The sequence below is a fragment of the Thermobia domestica genome, chromosome 2, assembly GCF_964235325.1.
Source record: "Thermobia domestica chromosome 2, izTheDome1.hap1.1, whole genome shotgun sequence".
NCBI classification, from domain to species: Eukaryota; Metazoa; Arthropoda; class Insecta; order Zygentoma; family Lepismatidae; genus Thermobia; species Thermobia domestica.
The window spans coordinates 113,021,626-113,040,894 of record NC_137455.1 but is presented as its reverse complement, the minus strand read 5'-3'; the positions used below and the strand labels follow the sequence as shown (position 1 = coordinate 113,040,894).

Sequence of the window (19,269 nt, the reverse complement as noted above, 5' to 3'; positions counted from 1 at the left end):
AAAATATGCTCATAAAAGGGAATGAGTTCACCCCCTAAAAATGTGCTCGTAAAAGAGAACGAATACACCCCCTTAAAAGTGCTCATAAAAGGGAATAAATTCACCCCTAAAATGGAGGTCGTAAAAGACCGTGGGCTCACGGTGCACAGTGGTCATTTTCCCAGTGGCTTGTGAGTTGTTAAACGCTGTTCCAGATCGATCCATTTTCTTCTACTAACTTGATTTCAAAATTGCAGTACATAATTCAATTTTTAGTACAAGATAAAAGACCAAACTAATTAGTAGTTGATTGGCAAATAATCTAAGAGTAGCACATTCTTATAGTCTTACCATAATCACTGCAAACCACAATGTTTGTGGAATTATATCCGGATGTGCATATGCGTAGAGTGAATCAGCAGTCTGTTGATTTAGAACATAATATAGTCAAGCTGTTGTCTCAAGTATTATACTCGGACATTTTGCAAATTTCTTCTAAGTTAAATGACAACACAAAAAGCTGGAACTAAAATTTAACCTTACGGGCTCTTTTGGATGTAGAAGGTTTTACAATGTCCTCAAAAGATAGATTTGAAGCTAATCTACGCTCTATAGATATGATCCTAAGTTTGGAGAGTCGTTGTTGTCCTGTTAAGTTTCTGAGGTATTTTTTTTAAATGTTCTTAATTTGCTAAAAATCCTTCCCTTGCCTCATAGTGAAAATAAATATTTGCCCAGTTTTGGACCCCCCAATCCGGCGGCACAAGCCCCGTTTTCTCCTCCTCCTTAGTTACATCACTGCCGACAACTATTTTCTACAAAAGCAGCAATCTACAATCAGACTACAAGGAACTTCAAGTTAAACGCCTCAACAAGAATGTAAAAGATTCGAAGTTCAGGACTTTTTTTTTTTTTTTTGCCAGTTACTTTATGGATATGGTTTAGTAATTTTTAGTATTGTATGGAAGTGCTATTAACTGTACTCACTTAAGTTATACTCTAGTTTAGTTACGATAGCTTATTTTTAATTTCATTATTTAGACGCTGTCTTGAATTTTCTTTTTATTGCATACAGCTTCATATTCACTTCATAGTGTTAACTTGCAGTATTAATTTCATACTACATTGGTTCCTTTTTTTTTTTAGTGAAACTTCATAAGCCTTATTAGTTTGTTCTTTTACTATTAATTTCATAAACATGCTTAATTAATTAATGAAAGAAAAAAGACTTTTGGTTCTATCGTTTGTTTATGTCTTTTATAACTTATCCATATCAAAGATGAATACAGCACTTAGATGTACACAAATGGACAAATTTACAGTTTTCCCACTTCAATTTGCATTATTCCTATATCCTAAGAACTATGCACAATGACGTAACTCATTCATAAAACAAACAGTTTTTGCAGTGACGTACCTCAAATAACATATTTTTATTGCTAAATTTACAATATTATATGATTTGAACATATGGTATTAACGAATATACTTTTGCCTACATTGTGTCAAAAATTGGTAAATATTTGTTGGTAAACACGAGCGTAAGAGGAAAGTGAAATAGGTGCAAAATTTCAAATCGCTCCTGAAAAATGAGAAAAACTGAGATACGACACTTTGCAAACAAAGGGACGATATATAATAATACCTATGAGCTAAACTTACTGAAAAGTGCAATGAGTGCATCTTTAAGATCATTTTAGCAAATTTTTGCAAATGTTACGAAAAGTAGTTACTACTATTTCTAATGTGATCAAAGAAAGCGACCCTAACATTAAACTTACTTTAAGCTAATAGCTATTGCTATATCTAAAATCAACATATCAAGATTTACCTAACCTAACAACAATTAGCTCAAATGCTATTACTTTCATTAATTTATTCCATGAAGAAATGAAACAAAAATTATGCATGCAAACTTTTTTCATAAAGTAAACGCAAACATCGCATATGCATTAAATAAGCTACCGTACATGAAAAGTTATCTGACAAAAAATCTTTCAGTAGTTAATCATTCCCAGAATAAATCTCTCTGGCATGTTGCAGGAAAAGCAAAAACTGATCACTAATTCCCATATGTTTGCAAAATTTTCTCCTCTACAAATAACAGCTGAAATGCAACATGAGATTGTCGCTTTTATAAGTAGAGGGAAGACTTCTTTTCAGCTGAAACCATAAATTCTCTATATTTTGTGTGTACACTCCTGTGCTAAGATCTACGAAGTTCATTGAATGATTAACTGTGAGAAGTTGCCAACCTTCTTTCCTAAGGGAGCTGTATCCCTTCCAGCAATCGGTAATAACTGTCGATTTTTTTTATTTATGTCTTGATATAATATTGACAAGGTTAATCGCATTTCGGCTATTATTGGGACGTATAGATAGAAAAATTTCATCTGTTTTTCGACAGATTCCACCTACAATCCAGGTTTGCGATTTTATTATGCCGACATTGTATTTTCTACGACCAAAAAAACCTTCATCGATCTCAACAGTGTACCCTTCTCCACCAATTACTTCAGATCGCACAATAATTTCCATGCAAACTTCTCTACAAAATGTGAGCCAGTCACTAACAGCATTATGCGATAATTTATCTACAAACGAACATTCTTGAATAATATTATCATATCTATGAATTTGGGTTATATAGCAATGTCCAAGTAATAACACCTGCCTTATTTCAAGATTAGATGTATCCAAAGAAAAAAGAAAAAGAAAGAAAAGAAAAGAAAAAAGAAAAAAGAATTTCTTCTAATAGATACCATTTTCCAAGGATGTTATAAATAGAGGATCTGCCCATATGTATCTTAATCCTATTAAATCGATGAAGCCAAAAAACAACCGAGCATAGGCACATCTGATTGGCTACTCTCGTTTCCACCATCGTCTGATTGGCTACTTTCGTTTCCGCCATGATTGTTGGCTCAAAACATTGCGATCCTATTGGGCGGAGTCGGCAGAGTAGGGGTGGAGAAACTGTGATGTATGGCTAGGTTAGGTTAGGTTAGATTATTAAAATGGAGATTATTAAAATATGTATGGAGATTATTAAAATCTTGTTGTAAGGGCAGATCCTCTATTTTATAAGATCCTTGCCATTTTCTTATAATACGAACGATGGTAACAAATAAAATGTAATGTGAATCTTCAACTTTTCTCCTTGTGAGCTATTAAACTTAATTCATTTTGACAGCTTTTGCATACCGTTTCAAATTTAAGTAATCCAGTTGATGCACAAAATCTATATGTTGTGCATTCATCTTGAAGAATTTGCATCCATAATGTGAAAAAATTATAATTTTTGATTTGTTTTAAATCAAAAGGCTTCTTTAACTCTACAATATCCATTTTGTTTATTTAAAATATGACAATCGATAAATATAATAACACTAAAAAATAAATGACTGTCGCACTTCCTAACTAGAAATTTATTATCGTAATCATAAATCATTACAGCAATTGGCTTGTTTCGAATTAAAAACAAAACAAAACAAATGCATAATATTTTTTTTCTTTATAACATGCAATTCTGATTCATTATGAATTAAAATATGAATCGTTGGAATCACTATGATTCGTTAAAAGTCACTGGGGAGCGGGCTATATTCAATCCAGAAAGAAATGTTCATGAAATAAATTATTAATTAAATGAATCATTATGACTTACTAATTAAATGGATAATTGTGTCATTAATTAAAAGAGAACATGAAACTACAAATATATATATGGAGATTATTCAAATCGACGTTATGAAGCTAATAACCACGTACTTGCCTTAACTACTAAAGAAGATTCCTTCCTCTGAGGCATCAATGGTTATCCTGCTCACTTGGAAAAGAGAATTAAATGTAATTAATACATTTATGTAAAACACATATATTTATACTTTAATCTCTATACTACAAACCCTTAAACCCCAACGTGGAGTCCGACGAACTCCGCGAGTAATGTAATACCTATACAATATACTGTATGTCCTTTTAGTTTTTATGTAGCTCCATGCCGTTCTCAGTACCTTCTAGTCAATTGAGTTTGAACGCTGTTCTGCGGTGGGCGTGCTGAAAAGGTCGTGGGTGGATAAATACAGTGAAATGGCGCCAGATTAACTGCTCCACCCGTCCATTTTCCCCCCTGAAAAAATTCGATTCAATATTTTGAGCCCCTTTTGACCTATGATGGTCTTCAAGCACAATTATAAAAATAATAAATTTTAGATATCGCTTTAACCCTACAATCACACATATTTTTCCAAAATTGTATCACGGGTATGCCATGGTCAAAATGGGCCAACACCAACCATACAACACCTATAAGGGAACAGTTGCCAGAAGAACAGCTAACAGCTATTGATGTAGCTTTTGCATATTTGCTACGTGAATGAATGAGAAATCATACCTGAAAAGCGCCAAATTCACTGAGGGCCCATTTGATGGACTGTGGCGTCCCCATCCCCATTTTGAGCGAAAGTGAAGCTGTTGATATTCATATGAATCAATCAGCCTGAACATGAATAAAGGTTAAAATTGCATTAGACCTCTGTAAGTATCTCATTTGGAGGATGTCTGAAGTTTCAGTGTGAATGTTCATATAAAAAAAATCGACGTTGCCTATACCTATAGTGTCCAATCAAAGTGAAATAATGTCCATGGAAAGAGAATAACCATCAACAATAACGTAATGTAAGGGAACCTTTTTTTGCAGTGTCTCCCATAGGTCCTGAGAGCGGGGATGGGGATAAGAAGTAGAGTAGTGGAAAACTGCAACATTTAAATAAATGGTATTTCATCCAAGAAATAGAAGAAAATATAATGCAAACGGAAAGTCAGTTACATGTAAGAAATACAAGTATTTCAATGCGTGAAACAAATAAGGATGAAAGGAACATTGTAGTACGTACTTCAGTCCTTGTCACTGTTTTCACTTACGACCACACAAATGTTGTCGTGATCGAATATTTTGCTCAATATTTCTGTTGGTTTTGAGATCGTTGACAAATATCTTCCATAACTTAGGTAATAAATAATAGCTGCAACATGGGAGCTAAAGCTAACTGTTCGCAATCCATTTGCACAGTCGCAACAATACATAATGACACTTTTGTAGCCTTCTGTATTTGGTTTTAGATTAAGCATTTGTATCTTGCTTTGCATGTCTTGAATGCACTGTCGTTTTCAGTATCTTGTCGTTATCTTTAACATACTGCATATTATTACCTCTTTCATCCGAAATTTCAGCCAAATAACATATTGCCTGTTTATATTGGAAGGATCCACAAAACAATTCTTTAAAATATTTTTTTAGATCATTCGAGGAAAATCCTCAAAATCTTGTGAACAAATAGATGTAAACGGAAGCTCTCTTATTCGCAATTTCTTCTGTTCAACAAAGGCTGCAAAAGTATTTTCGTTTCCTGAAGTTTTCGCAGATTTCATGATTGCGGTGATTGCGGAGTGGTTTTCAACTGGTGGCACACGTATGGAGAATTTATTGTGTAGAGAACTAGCAATTCTATAATACGGGCTGATACTAGCCTTATTAATTCTCAAATATTTCACTTAATATCACTTAATTCTCAAATATTTCATCCAACAGACGATACTTTTCAATCAGCATTCCATGTGTAGCTTCAACAACCCAACGAATTCTTAGTATCATTTGCTTCTGCAGTGGACATTTGTGATTTTTTCCCTTTAAATGCAGGCATAGAAACTTCATAACCTTTGTCCTCAATGTAAGTCTATATTTTAATCCATTATTGACTACTAATTTACTAATATAAAAGTATAGTTCTTATGTAGATGGGGGTTCTTGCCCCCAAGAAAAATCGCCACAGACGCTCCTTACTATCAGTATTCCTTTTTTCGCGAAAAATTTACATAATCAAAAAAATTCATTGTTTCGGATTTGTTTTAAAGTGACAAGGGTGTTCATTCCCAAATAAATTGTTAAATATCAACAGTTTCAGTATATCCCAAACTAGGGATGGGGCCGCCACAGGCCATCAAATGGAGCCTCAGTAAATTTGGCGCTCTTTAGGTGTGATTTCTCATTCATTCACGTAGGAAATATGTAAAGGCTACATCAATAGCGGTTCTTGTGGTATGGTTGGTTTTGGCCCATTTTGTCCATGGCATACCCGTGATACAATTTTGGAAAAAATATGTGTGATTGTAGGGTTAAAGTGACATCTAAAATTTATTTTTTTCATAATTGTGCTCGCAGACCATCATAGGTCAAAAGGGGCTCAAAATATTGAATCGATTATTTTCAGGGGGGAGATTAATGTATTTTGGGGCACCTATATACTACCCACTTGTCGTCTCAAGATTCATCTGGGGCCATTTCTTTATACTTATCCACCCATGCCCTTTATTTCAGTGCTGCTAAAGCGTTTGAGTGGAGTCCGTGGGACTATATGTTGGGGTTTATGTAACATTTCTGTGCCATACCTGATTTACTGTTTCCAGATAAGGTGGATTTAAATTGTGATATCTGTCGAAATTGAATTGTTTCGTTACAATCCGCTTTGAAAATGTCTCTGTCCTCCACAGTTAAGGATTCTGAACTAAAATTTGCAGAGAAAGTCATAGGAATAATGAATGATTTGGGTAGGAATTTGTCTTATGTATTGTTTTCGGATGCGGATGAAAGGGACGTCATTCAAAAAAGCAAGCACCATGAAAGCAAGTCGGAGATATCAGAAAATGACAGTGACAATTCATCTGATAAAGCTAAATGTGCTACAGGTGAATTTTATTGCGGACGAAACAGACAAGGAGTAGAGTGCAAACACAATCGTGATGTTTGTGGCCTGTAGGTTTATAAACTATTGTGTGTGTTAAAGATGCGGTGGTTTCAGTGTATTCTGATATTATTTTTTTAACAAGAAAAAACATTTTGTGTTAGTAAATAAACTCTGTAGCTATGATAAACGTTATAATGTAATATGGTCATATTGCTAACCTACTTGATTTTTGATGTAGTGTATACTCTTTGGATTTTAACTCAATTATGTAATAATACATTGTAATTTACATAAAGCATTAAAAATAAACAAAAGAAATAAAATTTAAAAAATAGTAATTTTTACGTATAAAAATATATAGATTTTATTTGGGAGTTCGTGGGACTCCATGTCGGGGTTTATGTGAAAAATTCTGACGTCGGGGGTTAAGAGTAAATGATATCTAATAATTGAATTATTCTGCAGTAATATTAATTCCTATTAATATTACGACAGCGTGCATGACAGAAATGAAAAAAAAAAAAAAGGAATAATGATAGGAGTATGAAGTTTTGGGATGCACTTCGAGATTGCGGAACACCATAAGAATTTTAACAGTTTTCTTTTATGCGAAATGACTGATACAATCTATTAAATTTCTAAAAAAGAATGTAATTAACTACTTCCCTGTGAGAATGCAATCTGTGTTACTTACGGTAAAAGTTTGTTACCTGATGATAAAGCAGATTTCAATGCAATTACAGTTTTCCAAATTTTATTTTTAGTTGATAGTAAATTTAGATTTGAATATTCATTTAAATTGTTACGTTAAGGTTTATCTGCTGACTAGCTTGCGTTGTGATTTGGATAGTCCCCCAAATGTTACTCCTCATGTCTCCTAGAACATTCTGTATTCTTCTGTTCAATTTTTCCAAGACATTATGTGCGAGAGTGGCGATCCATCGTTATGGGCCAGCCTTAGCTCAGTTCTTACAAGGAAATCTTTATATGCCTCATTGCGGGACTGTGCCAACAAGAACAACTAAAGAGATTATCTTATTCACCTTTAAATCTGACAACTGTTTGTGTGTTTTTTGTATTGCAAGAAAAGTGGATGCAGATAACATCTGAAGACGTCTATCTGCAACCACAGGCGACAGCTGTTAGCAGTTACTGAAGGATTAGTGTATCAATTTCATTCTAAATTACAACCCATTTCATGTTAGTGATCAGTATAATGCAGAAAGTGAGTTTATTAATGTTACTACTTAAAATAATCTAGTGCATGAGGAACCCAGTAATAGAATAGTCAAGCTGATTTTTTTTATTACAAAGTCCATAATAAAAGATTAATCGGCGAGCGTTGTAGTCGCTGGGTCGTACAAGTGTTTACGCTTGAGCAAAAAGACGATGACATAGAGTGGGGCTGCTATATGCTTAAAAGAGTTTTACAGAGGCAAGTGAAGACGCTTATAATATCGCCACAGGTGACGGAACGTGAATTTACAATTATGAACTCAAAACAAATCACTAGTCGCCAGTGCATTTTTTTTTTTTTCAAAATGAAACTCTACCTTCAAAAGTTAAACGAGCACGAAGCGTGGGTAAAGTTATGGTGGTTTCTATATAGCAACTATACAGTTAGATGATTGGCGTACAGTGACAACAGAATGGTGCGTTACTTATTGCCTTACGAGTGAAGTTTGGAGATCTACCCACAGAAAGTTTCCATTGTCTCAGTTTCTTCTTCATCACAATAATGCACGGCCACACATAGCAGCCAAAACTTTGGACTTTCTACAGAAAAATGGAGTCTGTATTGTATCGCACCCAGCTTATTCTCCAGATTTAGCACCGTGTGATTTTGCATTCTTTCCAAAACTGAAGAAAAAGCTTCGAGGACGCCGCTTTCTAACAAGTGAAGAGGTTATCGCAGCTTGTAATAATGAAATTTCTGATACTCCAAAAACCGAGTTTTTAAAAATATTTGCCTTTTAGTTTATACGAATGCAAAAGTGTATTGATGCTTGTCGGGACTCTTTTGAGAAGTTATAAAAGGTTTTATGTAAATAAATTGATTTTTTCAAAGAGTGTCTAAAACAATTTCGGCATGCTCCTCGTACATGGTTGAACATATTATTAAAAATAATAAAATATACTAATTTGTCAGCTTCAGCTGTAAATTTGATGAAACAGTTACAGTGCACTCGGTAAGAATAGTTTCAATTAAAATGTAAAATATCTTAAGGGAGATTGTTTTTATGTGGCTTGTAGATATTCATAATGAAAAACTGACATTACTGTCCAAATATTACAGAAAAAAGTCGGGATGAGATGGCTAGGAAAACTCTCAAACATAGGAAAAGAACCAAATGTATCAAGAATGTGACAATGACATAATACCCACGTAAAAATAAAGGCAACGCAGTTCATATGGCCAGATCCTATTACCAGGAGAATTAAAATCAATATTTGACTGGTTACTAACACAAGAAATAACAACCAACCTGGAAAGTGTCCTGATATAAGACGGCGTGACAAAACAAACAAACAAACACAATGATTATGGAATAACATCGAAAAGAATTATACAAGGTATGGTTCCACAGACCTTCGTCTAACAGTGAGTTAATAATTGATTATATACAAAGATAACCATTTCCCCCCAATTTTTAATTTAAAAAATCTAGAAGTACTCAAACCTGCAAGTATTTTATGTGGCAAAGAGCAAATTGGAATGCAAGACCACACCCATCCCATGTTCAAAACGTCATTCAATTCTTCTCCACCTATTCTCGTACAAAGATGTATTCTCAACTTATGCTAAGTAATCACTAACCTCACTTTGTTCCGTACTGTCTACTGAAGGTCAACGAATTTACTTTTTTCATTCTATTCCGCTCTCAACTGCACATATATAAAGAAGAATTCCAACTGCAATCGTCACTAGTTTCACTGCAGAAACAAGTAACTTATATCTACATACAACCATAATGAAGGTAAGGGAGAGATTGTAGTTACAGCTGAAAACAAATTGTCCGAACAAGCAACATTGTATACATACAATTACATTCTTGCAACGGAAAGTCAGAACGAATGAAGTGTTAATTTGATGAAACCAACACAGTGCACAACGGTTCATTTTGAGTATCACTTAAGACCTTATGCATAAACTGAAGCATACAAAGCATTGAATTGAAAGGAAAATTAAGAAACATCAGAAGTTCCATAAAAGGCTTTAAAGGATTTTCAGCAACGATCATGTTGTCTTATTTATATACTTAACTCATAGTTCTTGTAATTTTCAATGAATCGTTCGTTTCGTAACTATGTTCCAATAATAACTGGAATGAATGAAACGTGTGCTAAAGATTGTATCAAACTGACTCAAATTTTTAACAACAGATTTTAATTTTTCAATCGAAAATTCACTTTGTTCTTTTTGAGTCATAAGAAAACCTCATGTTATGAGAAAAATTAACATTTTAACTTTTATTTTGATATGGTAAAATATTTAGCTAATAGTAAAAAATAATACTCTGCATAACTTCGTATTAAATATAAATAGTCTTGGGGTACATAGAGTAACTCCTATACAGATCACTCCTTAAATGGAAAGAATCTCCGATTCGATCTCAGGTCATTTTCGGTAAAGAACCTTACTGTTTTTGTAATTCTTGGTAATCTCTGTTTTTTTTCTCAACCTCTTTAGTTACGTCTGTATCTTCTAAGCATCGGATGTTAAAGAAAACAGTTAATATAATTCTATAAAATAAGTTTAGAATTCAAAGTTATTCTATTTGCATTTTTTAACTGTCTGAGCTATGTTATGTCGGAATGCAAAAGTAAGCCTTGTTTAAAAAAGGAGAAAACAAGCTACACTCTTCTCTTTTAAAGGCATTCTTCTGACAACTGTGGACATAATTTTTTTAACTAGATTTCCAACCAACTTCTAAAAGGAAATATGAAGCAAATGAAAATTGGTTTCTTACAAATTATTCGTAAATGTGAGTTCATGTTTTTGTTGTTGTTGTTTACTCGAGATTATGCTGCGGGACTAGAGGAGGTAGTAATGATTACAATGGACAAAGTAGTAGAATGAAAAAGAGGGAGGAAAAGGCAGAACCCCGACAAAACTTACACACACGGTGTTTGCTCACCACAAAGTCCACCTGATGAGACTGGGAATCAAACTATGGATCTCTCTGCACCAGAGTTGAGCGCTTTACCGCCGAGTAACCGTAGTACCGAGTGGTCTTTGAAAGTAAGGTAGATAGCCGGTCTTTAAACCCAATACATGCAAAATTTCTTGTGACAGTAAAAAAAAAATGTTAAGCTAACGAAATTTCCAACTTACTTGACTATAGATTCTCAAGTGTTAAGAAAGAGAAAAACAAAACTTTTAATTCCTTAGAACATTCTCATTTCGGGATGGTAATGAAAGTTTATGGTGCCGATTTCAGCTCACGGAACTTTTGAAACATTCATCACATAGCAGTAATCTTCAATTCAAGAAACCTGAAGACGTCTTTCGTCTGCAGATATGATAGCACAATTTCGGTTAACGGTAGAACATAAAACGAATTACAGATTAAACTATAATAGTCGTATTTTTAGTGGATCTTACAATAAAACTATACATATAATAATTTTATAAGAGTAATTGTAAGATTATATAGAATAATATGTAATGGAGAATAAGCTATTTCTTTCTCTTTTCTTCCAGTACGTCATTGTTCTTTTCGCCATCTTGGCTGTAGCTTCTGCTCAGCTCCTCTTGTCTGCTGCTCCAGCTCTAAGATCCTATGGCCTCTTGGCCTCTCCAGCAATCGCTCCAGCTGCTATTGCTCCAGCAGTTCTTGGTGCCCCAGCAATCCAACCAGGGTAAGTACAGAAGACTATTTAAAAGCAAAATACCTCACTACAACCAACGAGAATTGTGCTATTCCCAATATCTTTCATAAAAAATAAACATTTATATTGGTTCATCAATAGTCTTCATGGATAAGGATTAATACATTTTGTTGTTAATACATATGTTGTTATGACATTATGTCACTGATTGAGCTGTTTTTTAATGTTTCTGGTCTTATTTTTTCCAGATATGTGGCTCAAACTCGTGGCTCTCTTCACACTGCTCCTCTTCCAGGAGGCTTTCCCTACGCCAGCCACCATATCAACGTTGCCCCTGCTCCAGGAACCTTGTAAATAGGAACACTTCTAGTCATGCTGAAAAAAATACAAAATCAAAACCATTGGTGCTCAAAGCAAACGATTATTTAAATAATAAATAAATTTACTGTTAAAGAAAACATAAAGGTGTTATTATTACAATCCTAGGAAATTTAAGCTGAGGAATTGCTTTCCCTGTCCTTCTATTGTTTTCCAACAAAGTCATCTGTTTTAGTTACAAACCTCTATCTTGATCAAATGTTGTAGTTTAATCACTACTTCAAACCAAATTTCTTAAATATATTGATCAAACAGGCAATAAGGGTAAAATAAGTGGAGACAAAACTTTATTACTTTTACACGAAATTACAAGGTTGACTTAATCAGTTGGCCTAAGTCATGTATTTCTTTTTAAAGTGTATACACTGCTTACATGAGTGTTCTTTCTGACGTCATATTTCTTACTTTATTATCACACAATAAGTATTCAACTCCTTTACCCATTTTTGTTTTAGTTTATCGTTCAGAAGAATAATATACACGAATAACCTAACTTTCTAAAAATTTGGGACGCCATGTATAAAATTATGGCAGAAGGGAATGACTTTTGAACATAGGGTTCAAGGAACTATTTTTCATTGATAGAAATAACATATTCAACATGTGAATCATATGATTATATGTTTACTGATCATATGATTATATGTATTTGCTTCAAATTTTGGAAATATTTTGAGTAAATTCTCGTGAAAAATGAAATTAAAAAAAATACATCAACATAAATTATCTCAGGCTTTTAATGCAAGAGGGACTTCCACTAAGATTAGAGAATATGTTGGTTTGCCTTCCTTCAGTTCTGTGGACGTAATGGAACCTAGTTACATTGAAACACTTCAGAATGTCACTAATAGACCGAACTTATCTGAAAATGACCATATCTATTTTCTAAATGGCTCCTGCCATAATACTTTCTTCTAGGGAACGTCTCAATTGTGACCTACTTTGATTAGTATCTAGGATATGATCAATAAGTGATGATCTTTCGTTTCTTGTGTAGTGTGCTTGTTGCAATAAATTAGTTTTATACTCTATGCTTAGGGCAATGTGAGATGTACCCATGATAAATTTTATATAGGAAAGTCACCAAAGTCGGACCCTTCATTTTGGTTTTGGACCATATCTCTAAGTATTATGTTGTTGTTATTTGTATTTCATTGCAATAATACCTTTGGTATGATATCAAACATGAGATATTAGTCAATTCAGCATTAGCATAACATTTTGCTAATGAATTATTTAATGAAAAGTGGCGAAAATGGCTTTTAGGAAAAAGACCCTCGAAGTCGGATCCCTCGTAATAACTGACATGAAAGTCACAAATAAAGTATCAAAATAACACAAAACTTTATTTAACAAATACCATCATACACATCCCTGAACATTAGAAGAATGCAGGATACACTAAGTCAAATGAAACACAAACACAAAAACAAAATCTCATTATTCATTCCCTTTGCGACACAAGTCACAAGTGTGTATCTCACGGTCATTTCCAATGCATACATCGTGTACCCATATACCACACATTGCACACTGTATCTACAATTCATTCCTACAATTCATAAAGAACTTCTCCCCACAAAACAAGCAATCAGCATCATTGTCGCTTGTACTAATATTTATGGAATATCCAAGTCGCTATCTCCGCTAGAAATGAACGAAACATAACCACTCTTTGAACTATCGTCGTTCCTTATAAGAAATGTGCACGCAAGATCTATAGTTCGCCTGCCACATCCTCGTGCATGTAGTGTGTTGTCTTGAGAAATGTTCTGTTCGTTCATGGGCATTCTTCCTGTAATGGGCGAATGTTTCTTTCCCTTTCCCTTTGAGCTCGCTACAGATTGAAGTAGATCGTGTTTGTATGGGGAGAAAGTTATGACAAAGGATGACGTTGCCTTTCGACCTCTTCTGGGCATTACTTTGCACATAATGTGTGTTGGGCTCATGTCCAATGGACCAATCTCATTGCTCGCTGAGAAATTGGACGGACCTGCTTGATGTGAGGTTGGTGGAAATGCAGACATGCAAGTTGCTTCTTGGTGACGAGTGGCTATCGCCAATGCAGGAACTTCTACGTCACCACAGAGCAAGAGGCATGCAAGAGTGTCTTGTATGCTAGCTGCAGGAAGGAGATTGGAATCCTGGAATATTTGTCTACCGACCTTGAATTCATTACTTGCTCTTTTTGTATCCCATAGTCTTCTTCCTAATTGATTCAATTGACCTTTCCATGTACTGGGCATCCAACTTTCTTTCACTAGCAACGCCATTCGTTCGAGACATCTGAAGCAATGTGTACGATGGTTTTAGTAACAGGCTGCAATCCTTCATATAGAGGGATGGGATGTCTTTGGACATGACATGGGGTCCGACTTCGGAACCTTGTTGTTTGCATTTCATTTAACATTTAACCAGTTTCAACTGTATGTGCTACCGAACAAACAGCACAGTTACAAAGAATAGTACTTCCTAAAGATTAAACTGTACAAAGTCTGTTCACTAACCTTACAAAATTTCCTAAATGACAGGTTTTTGCACGAACGTAAAAACTTCCTTCCATACCAAAAAAAAAAAAAAAGCCTCAACTTTGCGGCTGTTAGTCTCAGTTTTGTGCTCCACTCTTCACGACATAACGATTACGTCATTGTCTCTCGTTCCTATCTATTTCAACACGTAAAGCCTCTTGTTTTGTGAAATAAGCTGGGGTCCGACTATGGTGACTTTCCTCTACTAATTACACTTCGAGAATTGCACCACTAACAGACATGTATTTTGACACATATGCTGATCCCTCTACAAGAAACATGGATGTAATCAGGAAGGAACAATACATTGTCTAGGAACAATACATAGCTGAGCTTGAGACATTTGCAATGCTTCAAGATACTATCCTCCTCTATAATGCAACTCGGAGGTTGTTTAATATTTTTAATGTAATGTAATTTCTAAAATAAGTGGATGGGGTTTCTTGGGGTTCTTATTGCGACTTGTGGCAGAAAGATCGTCGAATAACCTTAAGAACATTAGCAAACGTGTTGGAGACGGACATGAATTGTGTTTGTGCTCACTTGGACTACTTACCCCGGAACAGATAGAGTACGGTACAGTTCTTTGATTGGAACTGAAATGAGTGTTACACGAAGTTGAAGGTTTTCTTGCAAAGGTGATAACTACAGTTGAAACGTGACTAGATCATTTTGACCCTGCGCATAAGCAGCATAGCTCTGTTTGGAAACCGAAGAATGGAAGAGTGGAAACTTATGCAAGAAAGCTTGTAGGCTATCACTTTCTTAGACACTCTAGGAATGATGTATAGGATGCGGGACTTGCATACAACCGTAGCTGGACAATACTACAATGACGTACTAAAAACCTTGAAAGAAAATTATTAGGTGGAAAAGACTTGAATCTTCATACAACAATGAAGGTGCTTCACCACTCAAGACTCATGCGGATGTGACAAATGTGAATTATTATCTCTTGGCAGTCAATGTAAATTGTTTTCTCTACTCTTTCTGTAGAACAGACTGGGCTCTGTGTAACATTTTTTTCTATTTCTCACTTGAAAGACGCGCCTTCGTTTTTAGTGACTCAAAGAAATGTTGGGACAAGTTTATTGAATTGAGTTGGAGTTATTATAGGAAAGATTATCACAAAAATTATAAAGATTACTGAAGACATCAAGAAAACAGTAAATTACCATCAGGGCCGGCTCGACCATATAAACAACACGCGCATTTGCATGGGGCAGCGTTTCGAGTGGCTGCAAAATCTGTCATAACTATATTACTTAAAATAAATATTTTTTGTTGGAAACAGACTTCATGATTGTGGTAGTTAAATTTACTAAGCTGATCTTCTATTGTTTACTGCATTCATAAATCATGTTTAGGTCGCATTAGTTGAAGGTCACATGGACAATACTAAAGCAAATGGTCAAACAAATCCCAGCATGAATTGTGTGATTGTTGTCAAATTCAAGAACTCGATTCTCGAACAGTAGCAAAGACCTGTTCCATTTAGTTTGTTGTCACAGTATTTATATGAAAAGTAGTCTTGTCTTCGTCACAAACAAGTTCCTTATCATTGAAGGTGGAGCAGGTTTTTTTAAAAAAAAAAAAATAACAGATATAGAAGGAAAATCAAGAAATAGAGATAAAAGAGCTATAATTGCACTGGAATTGCAAACTGATATACTGAGATTGAAGCTCAATATTGAATTCTATAAAAAGTATTACCATCTTTCCTCTGTAAGTGTATTTACTTTATCTTTCACTAACATAATAAATTATTATTTAAAGAAAAAAATAGACACAACGAGATTGTGTTTGTAATGTTTAGGCTAAGCCTTGTTATTTCTGAAAAAAAGGGAGCGGCAAATGATGCCATTGCACGGGGCGCCAAATTGCCTAGGGCCGGCCCTAATTATCATTCTTCATAGAATAACCCTCATATGTACGTTAATCTACTTCAATACTTTGTAGATAGTGTTTTTCTTTTATTATTATTATTATTATTATTATTATTATTATTATTATTATTATTATTAGTAGTAGTAGTAGTAGTAGTAGTAGTAGTAGTAGTAGTAGTAGTAGTAGTAGTAATAGTAGTAGTAGTAGTAGTAATATCTGCAAGGCTGCAAGTCTGTTTGTTAGAAAATTAGAGGGTTGAAAATGTAGATTAGTTTGAGTTTGTCAGTTGGCAATAATGGAGCTCGAGTGATATGATTCTCGCGCAATTATCTTTTACGATTTTAAGTGAGTTTAACGCAAGAGCAGTTCAATTATAAGTTAGAAAAGTATTTCGAGTATTCTGTTTCTTCACGCGCAACCGTTTTTAATTAGCGTAATTTATACGCGGTCGACAAAGCCTAACAGATAATATTCACTCTGGGCGTCCTAGCACCGCAGTTACGGATGAAAATGTCGTAGCAGTACGAAATCTTGTGAAAGAGAATCCCCATATCACATACGAGGAAACTCAGTCAACTTTGAAGATTGGACTAATTGTAGCCCAGTCCGTAATAAAAGATTATCTTGGTTTTTAAGCGTTGTAATCGCTGGGTCCCACCTGTGCTTACGCCCGAGCAAAAAGATGACCGCATGAAAATGTGTTGCTATATATATATATATATATATATATATATATATATATATATATATATATATATATTCGCAGGTGCAAAGTAAAGACGTTTATAGTATTACCACAGGTGACGAAACATGGATTTACAACTCCTGAAACAAAACAGTGGTAACCTACGTGTTCTCGAAATGAAACTCAACCTTCGATAGTTACACTGAGAAAAATCTGTTCTCCGGAGCAGTAGTGACCGCCACCCCAATATTTTTTCTCGCTCCCTCTTCGCCCCCCATTTTTCTATGTATATACAACCGATGAATAATAATAATAATAATATGTAAACCGATACTAAGAATACAAGTGTGGTTACCTTGCTTCCCCTCTTGCCCCCTTACTATTATGAACCTAGCGCTCCTACTGCTCCGGACAGCGGTATATTATACAAATATACGGAATCCTCTTGCTTACTACAGAAATCAGTACGGAGCATACGTTATTCATATGCTACATACTCACTGCCCTTAAATGTTACATCATGCCGTTGCAGGTTGTCTGACATCTAACAGTTTTCCGTATATCACATGCATATACTTTTGTTACATTCCTCAGCTATATGTTATATAGATCCCTTTTGTATGTGAGATCCTAACCGCCTATGTTGTTTCATACGGAAAGTACGTATAGATGGAACACTTGTACGGAAAGTATTAGAAAACGTGCTTTTTCAGTTATAAGTCTGCTGTACGTTAAGTCCAAAAAGTGTAGAAATTACGCATGTAACCTACCTTTTTAAGTACGCCACTTACAATTTTTTCTCAGTGTAAACGAGCACGAAGAGTGGGTAAAATTATGATAGTGTAATTTTTCTATAAAACCGGCTATAGACTATAGCAATTATAGAGTTAGATAATCGACAGCAGATTGGTACCTTACTTATTGCCTTCCGAGTATCTTTGAAGCTTGGAAATCTACCCACTGAAAATCGCCCCTGTTTCATTTTCTTCTTCATCAGGATAATCTACATTCATATAGAGAAATGAAAACTTTGGAGTTTCTACAGCAAACTGAGTCCATATTTTACTGCACCCGTCTTATTCTCCAGACTTAATTTCATGTGACTTTGCCTTCTTCCCAAAACCTAAGTAAAAGCTTCGAGGAAGCCGTCAAACATCTGAAGAGGAGCGTATAATAATGAAATTTCTGATACTCCGGAAAAAGAATTTTTAAAAATATGGTCTTTAAGAAAATAAAAATATTTTGATGTTTGTCAGAACTCTTTTGAGAAGTTACAAAAGATATTATGTAAATAAATTTATTTTTGTAAGAGTATCTAAAAACCTTCGATATGTCCCTCATACAAAGTTGAACCCTATTGTTAAAAATATAAGAAATATACAATTGTCGGTTTCAGCTGTAATTTTGACTGAGATAGTTATAGTTCACTCGGTCAGAATAGTTTCACATTAAAATGTAAAATATCCGAATCAAGAAATTTCAGAGAATGTAATCTATCTTTTTTTTTTAAAAAAAAATTGTGGATTGAATATATGCATAATGAAAATCTGACATTACCGTCTAAGAACTACAGAAGGAAGTGCTCAGAGATGTCTAGGAATAACTCGCAAACATAGGAAAAGAGTTAAATGTATCAAGAATGTAAAATGACATATATCATCGTAAAAATAAAGGCAATACAGTATCATATTGCACGGTCCTATTGTCAGAAGAATTCACGAAATCAACATTTGACTGAGTACTAACATAAGAGATAACAACCAACGTGGAAAGTGTCTTGATACAAGCTGTCATGACAAAATAAATAATAAAAAATCGTGGAACAATATGGAATAGAATTACGTATAGTATAAGATATGGTTGCAGAGAAGAGCCAGAGAGACCTTCCTCTAACAGTGGATTAATAATTGATTATGTACAAAGATAAACCTTTTCCCCACTTTTAATTTTAAAAAATCAAGAAGTACTTAAACTTACAACTATTTTATGTGGCAAAGACCGAATTGGAATCCAAGACCACACCCATCCCATGTTCAAAACGTCATTCAATTCTTCCCGTTCTCCACCTATTCTCCTGCAAAGAAGTATTCTTAACAAACTTATGGCAAATAATCACTAACCTCACTTTGTTCCGTACTGTCTACTGAAGGTCATTGAATGTACTCTTTTTCTATTCTGTTCTCAACTGCACATATATAAAGAAGAATTCCGAGTGCAATCGTCACTAGTTTCA

General features: G+C 34.5%; 1 protein-coding gene across 1 annotated transcript; it reads left to right on the top strand.

The window, feature by feature from the left end:
* Nucleotides 1-9,665: 9,665 nt before the first annotated feature.
* Nucleotides 9,666-11,972, top strand: LOC145679719 (uncharacterized). Its single transcript, XM_081750286.1, has 3 exons — nucleotides 9,666-9,703; nucleotides 11,431-11,588; nucleotides 11,807-11,972. Exons 1-3 carry the CDS (start codon nucleotides 9,698-9,700, stop codon nucleotides 11,910-11,912), a joined length of 270 nt encoding a protein of 89 aa, XP_081606412.1. The 5' UTR covers nucleotides 9,666-9,697; the 3' UTR covers nucleotides 11,913-11,972.
* The last annotated feature ends 7,297 nt before the right edge of the window (nucleotides 11,973-19,269 follow it).